General features: G+C 29.2%; 1 protein-coding gene across 2 annotated transcripts; it reads left to right on the top strand.

The window, feature by feature from the left end:
• The first annotated feature begins 6 nt into the window (after positions 1–6).
• On the top strand, positions 7–7,005 carry LOC107871169 (WAT1-related protein At1g09380). 2 transcript variants are annotated; one of them, XM_016717994.2, is made up of 7 exons: positions 7–139; positions 4,873–4,935; positions 5,462–5,578; positions 5,667–5,913; positions 6,009–6,164; positions 6,291–6,442; positions 6,565–7,005. In XM_016717994.2, the coding sequence occupies exons 1-7, from the start codon at positions 24–26 to the stop codon at positions 6,779–6,781; spliced, it is 1,068 nt and encodes a 355-aa protein (XP_016573480.2). In that variant the 5' UTR covers positions 7–23; the 3' UTR covers positions 6,782–7,005. The 2 variants fall into 2 exon arrangements, with proteins under 2 accessions (XP_016573480.2, XP_016573479.2); XM_016717993.2 differs by lacking the exon at positions 7–139 and adding an exon at positions 3,728–4,195.
• Positions 7,006–9,258: the final 2,253 nt, after the last annotated feature.

Below are 9,258 nucleotides of genomic sequence, written 5' to 3' on the forward strand. Positions count from 1 at the left end.
TTGTGGAAATTGCGTCTGCTGGTATGATAATAATATCAAAGTTAGTTATGGATGGTGGCATGAATGCTTTTGTTCAGTCTGCTTATAGGCCTATTTTTGCCACTATCTCCATTGCTCCTTTTGCTTTCTTCTTGGAGAGGTATGTATTCATGATTCTTACTATCTACCTACAACTTTTTTTAAGAAAATTATTATTATTATTATTATTTTATCACGTCAGTCATGAACCAAAAATTGTTATCTTTTTAATAATATGAAATGCTTAAGACAATCAACGCGAGATAATTATACAAACGATAAAAATTCTGATTGTGCCACATATTTTGTGCAAAAGGAAACAAAACTTTTGGCATTATGTTTTAAATTGTTGTAGTACTGATCAACTGATTTTCGGTTATAACTATCTTTTGACCAAAATGCTTAAATGGCCCTAATTGCCCCTTTCCTAAACCCCTTCCACAGAAATAATAATAATAATAATAATAATAATAATAATAATAATAATAATAATAATTTAAAAAAAAAAAATAAAAAAATTGGCAAGTAAGGCAAAATATTTGTTTGTGCTTTTTTTGAGACATGACATTGGGGACTCAAATTCCACTCAATTAGTTGATCAATTATTTAATCTTCTATCTTTACAATGGTCTTCTTTTCAATAATGACTAGTCTTCTTTTCTATGATGGATCATAATATTATTGATGTGGTTTAATCGAGAGACCTGCATATTAAAAACATAATATTGAAAAACATTATATCTATTAGGAGAAATCTTCACCTAAATAAAGATTCTTTAAAAACTACATTATGGATGCTATTGTGTTATGATATAAGTTAGCCAAATATGAAAAAGTTTTATATTTTCTTTTTAGGAAAAGTAAAAGTATTTATAGTTACTTTTATTTTCCTTACAAGAAAAAGTAAAACTTAATTTTGATAAGAAAATCAGGGTAAAAACTCTAACAAATCTCTCCCTTTTTTACTTGATTTTCTGATAAAATATTCTTGATCCTCTTTCTTCATGTCATATACATACTTTTGATTTTTTACATAGTCTTCATCCCTACAGTTTGACATGCTTAAAAATTAGTATGTTGTTTGATATGCTTAAAAATCAGAAAAAAAAAAATCCTAACAGTAATGTGTCAACCTAAATTTAGAGATGCCCACTTAAATTTTTTTTTTTTTTTTTAAATAAACACAGAATAAGAATAGGTCCACTTATAGCAATTTATACTAACATAATAAATTTAATATTATTATATTCACTATAAGGACGGTCGAATTTGGCCATCTTCACTTATATATAATAGTAAAATTCATAAAATATGTATCCAAATTTTAAGATTCAGTTTCTCACTTGTATAAAAGAAAATTGCAATTGTTTAACGTGACCATATTTGTGACCCCCTTTTTCTTTTTATAATCGTGTGACTGAGCCTATTTGTGCGTATCTTAATTATTTGATGAAGACCATAACGGGCTAAAAATAGTGAAGTCAAAATTTTCCATTAAGGTGTACTGTCGAGATATAAAGAAGTAAACTTACGAAGAAGATAAGAAATATCAATGTGTAATATACACCATAAAAAAAAAATTACCTAGCTACATAGTGTTATTTTCTGATGAAGAGACAGCTGATAAACTTTTAGGTCAGCAAATTTCTTAGAATGCAGTGGCAGAGCTACCTTTACTTTAGAGGGTTAATTCGAATCCCCTACGATGAAAAATTATATTATTTTTATATTATTTTTATATGATTTAAATTTTTTTTTATGCATATATAATAGATGTTTAACTCTCTTTGATTAGTTCGGATATTTACTTTTGAACCTTCTCAATAAAAATTCTAACTCCGTCACTGTTAGAATGATGTGTACATGACCCTGAACTATCAAAACTGGATTATGTATTATAGTTTATTGACAAGTTGAAGATTAAAAAAAAAAATTGTAAAAAAATAAAAGTTTGCTGCACAGCAATCTTTTTTATAAATTTATAATAAGGCAATAGTTTGTTGATCAACAAACACTCTCCCGGGCGCCCTCTTGTACCCCCACCGGTCTACATTTTTTTTTAATTTTTTTTTATAGAAATGAAAATTATGAGTAAAATTGTGATCCTTTCATTGGAATGCAACAGGAAAATGAAGAACTTTATAAGGCATCATTCGAATTCACTTAATATGGTACACACATTTTTATGATTTGATATGACAAATATGACATATTCTGAAAGATAGAATCGGTAAGTGCCTAGGCCCAAAATACAAAGAAAACATTACATACCATGAACTTGAATTGCAATAATACTTTTACAGATAAAAATTAAATCTTCATCTGTTTAAATTTGTCAAGACTTTCATAAAAAATAGGCAAAGAAAAAACAAACTACAAGCCTCTTTGATTGACTTATTTTAATTATTTTTAAGGTAAAATAGGATTTTAAAACTTTTATAATATTTCGATAAAATGAAAAAAAAAAATGCTTGTAATACTTATTTTTAAGATAAAAAGAAAAAAAATAAGCCAAACAATAAATTAGAATTTCTAATTTATAACTTTTAATTTATAAATCAAAAGGTATAAGTCCATTCAAATTTCAAATGAACTTTTAATTTTAAGTAGAAACATGTCCAAAGTCATCTTGGTCTTGCCATTCAAGACGTATTGAGTTTTAGAGAAAACTTTACTATCTTATCTCTCAAGATAACACATCTTTAAGAAAAAACATACCTTTTTTTTTTATTTCTCATCTGGTATCCGGTACCTGCATTGAAATCCGACTAATTCGGATTCGCGCTGCGTAGGACCCCATTCGGGGGGCAAGCGCTTCCTAACAGAGTTTTCTCCATACCCAGGATCGAACCCTCGACCTCTGATTAAGGATGGAGCAGCCCCATCCACTACACCACAACCCATGTTGGTAAGAAAAAACATACTACTTATCATGATTTGGAAACCATGACACTAATAAAATATACATAAATTTCTATATATTTAATTTTAGTCCAGATAAATTAAAAAGTACTTCCTCTAATTTTAAATAATTAAATTATTGAGGTATTTTTTAATATTTAAAATAATTAAATTTTCATTATTTAAAATACATGTTAAATTTTTTTTTCAATTTTATCCTTCATTAATTATATTTTCAAGATTAACTTCCAAGAGACTTAATTTTCTTGAAAGCTTCATATATTAATGTGACTTTAATTTTTACAAACAAATTAGAATGACTTTAATTTTTTTGAAAGAGATTTTCTTCAAACAAACGTCATTATAATTTTTTTTTTAGATCAAATTGTATCTTAGTCATGTTAAATTAACTAAAAATTATGTCAAAGTAAATCTTTATAATAAAATCAATTTAGAGGGAAATTAAAATTTTAAATTTGTCTCTATCTAAATTTTAAAGTTCTACCTTCAAAACTTTGTTGCCAATTTAGTCATTCTAAGAGTCATTTTTTGGATTCAGTATTAGAAATAAATAGATAATTTAAGTGAGTATTGAGAGTGATTAGCATAATCATTAATGTTTTGTAGTTTGCAAAGGGAAAAAATGAAAAAAAAATATGACTAATTTTTGTCTTTTTTATTTTAAAGAAGTGTATCATATCCTAATAATTCAATTATTTTGGAATAGAGGAAGTCGTAAACACTAAATTATATACTTATACATAAAATTTCTTTTTTTTTTTTAAATTTTAATCACTTTTTGGTCAAACTTTTTATGATGACAAATGTACAGTATACACATGTATATTTGGTCTTCCAAAGATGCATACATCTAACATTTTCAGTCTCCTATTATAATCACCTATCAAATCCATCCTCCCTAGCTTGCTATATTTTTTCTACTAGCAATTGGTCACTATAAATATATACTCCATGCCCTAATATCACTAAAAATATATACTCCATGCTCTAGCATATTATCAGACACAAATCACCTTTCACTTCTCCTATAATTAATATATCCCAACCATTGAAGTGTAATAAAATCAAGAAGGAAAACAATGGGGAACGAATTGATGGTTTTTGTGGTAATGGTGATTGTGCAAGTTGCATTTGCTGGTATGATAATAATATCAAAATTAGTTATGGATGGTGGCATGAATGCTTTTGTTCAGTCTGCTTATAGACCTATTTTTGCCACTATCTCCATTGCTCCCTTTGCTTTCTTCTTAGAGAGGTATGTATTAATTCCTTCTTACTATCTACCTACAACCTTTTTAAAAAAAAATTATTATTATTGGATTTACTATTAATTAATGAACCTAACTAGTTTATATCCATCGTCCGTAGATGGTGTAAATTATTTTTATTTTTATATATTACACGGTCAAAGTCATTTATTATATTCTATCCATATTATGACCATATTTACCGAAAATGCATCCACGTCTTCTTCATTTTCGTTCTGTTCCTTCAACACAATCAATAATTTGCTGCATGCACACCATCCAAGCAATCAAACAAGTAGACATATTTCTAAGTGGCGTAATACATTCTTGTTCTACATGGCGTTTTAGGTGTGTTATGTCACGTAAGACGTGTGTGTTTATTTGTTCAATTTTATACAAGGTTAAATGTCTACTTATGCTGGCAGAACTATGATTTTCATTGAGGTGGTTCAGAAGTAAGTATACGAACTAGTTGAAGGGGGTTAAACATCTACTATATATGCATAAAAATTATTTTTAACCATGTAAAAATAGTATAAAAACAATATAATTTTATGTCGAAGGGGGGTTTGGATGAATCCCTAGAGCAAAGGTTGCTCCGCCATTAATTATGCACATCCAAAGTTGAAGAGCATGTTTATGTATTATGCCTATAATTAATTCATTATTTTTTCTCATCTGACAGGAAAACTAGACCAAAGTTGACACGCTCTGTTCTTTTTCAAATATTTTTGTGTTCTATTTTCGGGTAAGCATTTCCTTTTCTGTCAAAATTCATAGATACAGTCGAACTCCTTTTTATAACAGTCTTGTTTGTTTCAATATTTATTTAATCTTTATGGTGATATAGGCTGTTAATTGTTATAAATGACATTTGATATTTAAATTTTATCCAGCTGTTATAGACAAAACTTATCCAAGATTATTTTTTTAATTTTTAATGTTATAAAAGATAACCGATTTGTTTTAATTTGAAAATCTCAGAAGATTTTCTTTTATCAGTAATAAAAATTTAAAGAAAGCTAATAGATGTCAATAAACTTTGTCTTCTACAAGATGGAAAACTTTTGTTCAATGAAATACAAATGTGTGCAGGTCTTTCAATAGATTTTGTTTTTAATAACAGAAGTATAGTCAAGAGTGGTTTATAATATTAAGTTTTCAAAATATTAAAATTCTATCATAAATCATGATCGTCATTACATAGAGTCTTGACTTATTTTGGATAAATCACCAATTCTAACTTTTTTTTTCCTTTATATTGAAATATGCAGGATAACAGCGAATCAAAATATATATTTCATTGGGATAAAGAATTCAACTCCAACAATTGTCTCCGCCATTGATAATTTAATCCCTGCTTTCACATTTATCATAGCCGTACCCTTGGGGTAATTAATTTCTCAACAATTCAAAAGTAAAAAAAAAAAAAGAATCAAATTGGAGCAGGATAATTATATAACTAACTCTTTTTGCCAGGGTTGAAAAAATGGGGTTAAGAAGTATAGCAGGACAAGCCAAGTTTTGGGGCACAATAGTATGTGTTGGAGGTGCCATGCTATTGTCATTATATCATGGCAAAGTTGTTATTGGCCAACTCGGATTCCACTGGAAATATGCTGAAAGTACAAACGAAGATGTTAATTCAGCCCATTCCAACTTCTTTTTAGGACCTTTTCTACTTATAATGTCCAGTCTCACTTATGCCATTTGGTTGATCATTCAGGTAATAGTATTTGACACGAAGTTTAAGAAAATAAAAAAATTGTTTTTCTAATCAATCGTCATGATCAATTTTTTTGTTGTTTTTGAATTATTCAGGCAAAGGTAAACGAGAAGTATGCAGCTCCATATACATCAACATTATTGATGTGCCTAATGGCAAGTGTGGAGTGTGTCATTATTGGCTTCTGCGTCGTCCCTAAACTTTCTGAATGGACATTAAATCCCATTAGAGCTATCTCAGTTGTCTATAATGTATGACTCTCCACATTTTTTTTATATGCATGCCTTATAAATATTTAACAAAGAATATATTACAACTTGCAGGGTAAGTATATATTATTTTGTGTTGTGATAAGGTTTATTTGATGATGACTACAGGGTGTTGTTGCTACATCGCTTACATATTTTCTAAGTTCATGGTGCATTGAGAGAAAAGGTCCTTTATATGTCTCCATGTTCAATCCGTTGCTGTTAGTTATTTCGGCATTTCTCAGTTGGATTTTGCTTCGTGAGAAATTATACCTTGGAGTGTAAGCATATAGCCAATATATACTTTCTTTTCCTATTGTAAACTAATTATAATTAATTTCTTAGTTAACAACGTTATTTCTGTTGCCATTTTAATGAGATATATCATTGTTTGAAATATCAGAGTTGTAGGGTCAATCTTAGTAGTGGCTGGGCTTTATGGATTTTTGTGGGGTCAAAAGATGGAGACAAGTGCAGAGGATATTGAAGTAAATAAAGAGAAGAAGCAGTCCACTAATTTACAAGCTGATTTGGAATTGCAATTACCTCAGAATCCTAAGGCTAATGTTCATCCTCTACAGTTGAAGCAGATCTCTCAGAATATAAAAACTGAGTTATGAAAGGAAGTTGTTATTCGCATTCAACATGTGTAGGGCGTATTGTTTAATTTCCTAACCTTGGAATACGCGCGGCACTTAGTTAACGATAGTAGTTTAATTGTCGCTAAATTATGTTTCTTAGAGTTAATTATTAGTGACAATTGATACTCTTTGTAAATGTCCATAAAACCTATGGCGATATTGCATTCAATGACAATTAATCAATGCCAATAAAAGTTTTAGCACTCTTTATTGAAACGCATATTTATTGCCGCTAAAGGACTTTATTGTCATATGTAACAATACATGAAAATAATTTACCTTTTAGATCATATATGATGTATTTGCAAGTTGTTGTCACTTTGTAAATTTGTAGCTTTTTTACAAATACATTTTAAATTTTCTATCTTATTTATAAAAAGATCTTCATATATTTATATACGATCTAAAAGTAATTTAAGAGATCTGTGGAGCTGCTTTTTTTCACATTGAATTTGTAGAAGGCTATATATGTTCTACCCTTTTCTCTCCTAATTGCCACCACCTCAACACCAGATCTTTAGTCAGTTCACTACTGTTCAACGACGTTCACTACTGTTAAATGAAATTTTATGTCTGCTTCCAATAATTCGAAATATTACATCTATCAAATTAATTTAGTTATATCGCGTTCTTTATATTCTCATTCAGAAATGCTTTGCGTCATTCCTCTAATCTAATGATATATATTATTTCGCCATTAATTGACAAATGTTCCTACTTCCATTATTTCTAAATATTGCTTTTGCCCAATTATCTGACACTTAGTATTTTAAGTCAGTTATAAATGCTTGCGTCATTATTCCACTAATAATACTATTTTATACAATTTGAAATTTCATTTTATCTATGTGATTCTTCTTGGATAAATTTTCAGAATCTTGATCTTGATGTGATTACTCTTGGATAAATTTTAAACCACCCTCATGTTTTGCATAGGTCAATAATTATTCAGATGGTAATATCCAAAGTATTACTATCACTTTATGCCGCACATTTTTTGATATGATTTACTAATTTATATATCATTTAGTCATGCAACTTAATTAGTGGAACTTAAATAATAGTATAAGGGTTTAAGGTATATTTGGCATACTCTTGTCTGCCACACTTTTTGCTTTTTGGGTACACCTTTCGTTAGTCCATTTGGTTGTATGTAATGTAAATCCAATTAATCATTGCATGTGTTGCTTGCTCCACCTTCTTTCTTTGTATCACTTCCAATGCAATCGTTTTCCATTTTTTTCTTCCTCTCTTCTTTTTCAGGTACAGACACTTGATATATGGACTATGGTGCATTATTTAATTGCTTCACTCATGTTCTTGGCTTTAAGTGGTTTCCTTTTTGTTAAACTTTAGTCCTTTAACTTTAACGTTGTTCTTGCGCTGAATTATAGTAGGGAATCCTCCTTTTGAAAAAGCCATATTTTGAGAGGGAGATTTCCCTTCCCTTTAATAAAAAGAAAATACTAGCTAGTAGACGTGAGTGATTTGAATGAGTACGTACGTATCACTTTGCTTATGCTTTTCAGTGATGCTTTAGAAGACTGTTTAGTGTTTACTAGTACAATATATATAGGTCCATAAGATGAAGTTTAATTTTAATAACTTTATGCTTTTTCTCTCCATTATGCAAACAGAAGTTGTAAGACATTATTTTATGATATATGGTCCATCGTTAAAGACTGGTCGGATTCTCCTTTTTAATTTTTTAAAATTGTTTATTATCAAGCATTATCTTCACTCTTTTTCAAAAAAAAAAAACATTATCTTGACTCCACCTTTATGTACGATAAGTGATAAATAGTGTTTAGAGAAGATATGTGTGATATAATATTTGCTGTTGGTTTGGTGTAATCTGCGTAGATGAATAAAATTATTTTCTCGGTCAATTTTTCTTTACTTTATGAAACACCAAACATTAAGAACCCCCTGGCCAAATACTAATTAGTAGGCATGATGCACCTTATCCTACATCTCGGCCAGATTAAAAAGAGTGAAAGAGAAGGACAATGGAAGAGAGATTTGAATAGCATAGATTTGTGGATATGGAGTGATTGAGTGTTATTCCTAGTAAGATATGCAACTGATTGATCATGACAAAATGTTCCCTTGTAATGGATTTCCGGCAAACAGCCCATTAGTAGATCCCATTGCTCACGAGTAGGGATGTCAAGATGAGCTCAAATTAAGTGAATTCGTTCAAACCAACCTAATAATTATGAGCTGAATTTGAGATAATTTATGTTGTTTGTCCATTTATAATTGAGTTTAATCTCAATTCATTAAACTTCAGTCCATTTTAAACAGATTTTCAACTGAACTCACTTCAATCCATTTAATTAATAAATGATTTTCTTATTGAAAAGGGAGAAATGATAACTATATTTTTTATAAAACTTTTGTAAAAACAATAATTCTTATCCCAACCCCTATCCACCCCACTCTCTTACCCCCAC

The sequence above is a fragment of the Capsicum annuum genome, chromosome 8 (assembly GCF_002878395.1).
Source record: "Capsicum annuum cultivar UCD-10X-F1 chromosome 8, UCD10Xv1.1, whole genome shotgun sequence".
Taxonomy (NCBI): Eukaryota; Viridiplantae; Streptophyta; class Magnoliopsida; order Solanales; family Solanaceae; genus Capsicum; species Capsicum annuum.

Coding starts and splice junctions, on each gene's coding strand:
- LOC107871169 (XM_016717993.2), top strand. CDS start 4,020: ATGGGGAACGAATTGATGGTTTTTGTGGTAATGGTGATTGTGCAAGTT. Junction 4,936..5,461: donor TTTTTGTGTTCTATTTTCGG/GTAAGCATTTCC, acceptor TGAAATATGCAG/GATAACAGCGAATCAAAATA. Junction 5,914..6,008: donor CCATTTGGTTGATCATTCAG/GTAATAGTATTT, acceptor TGAATTATTCAG/GCAAAGGTAAACGAGAAGTA.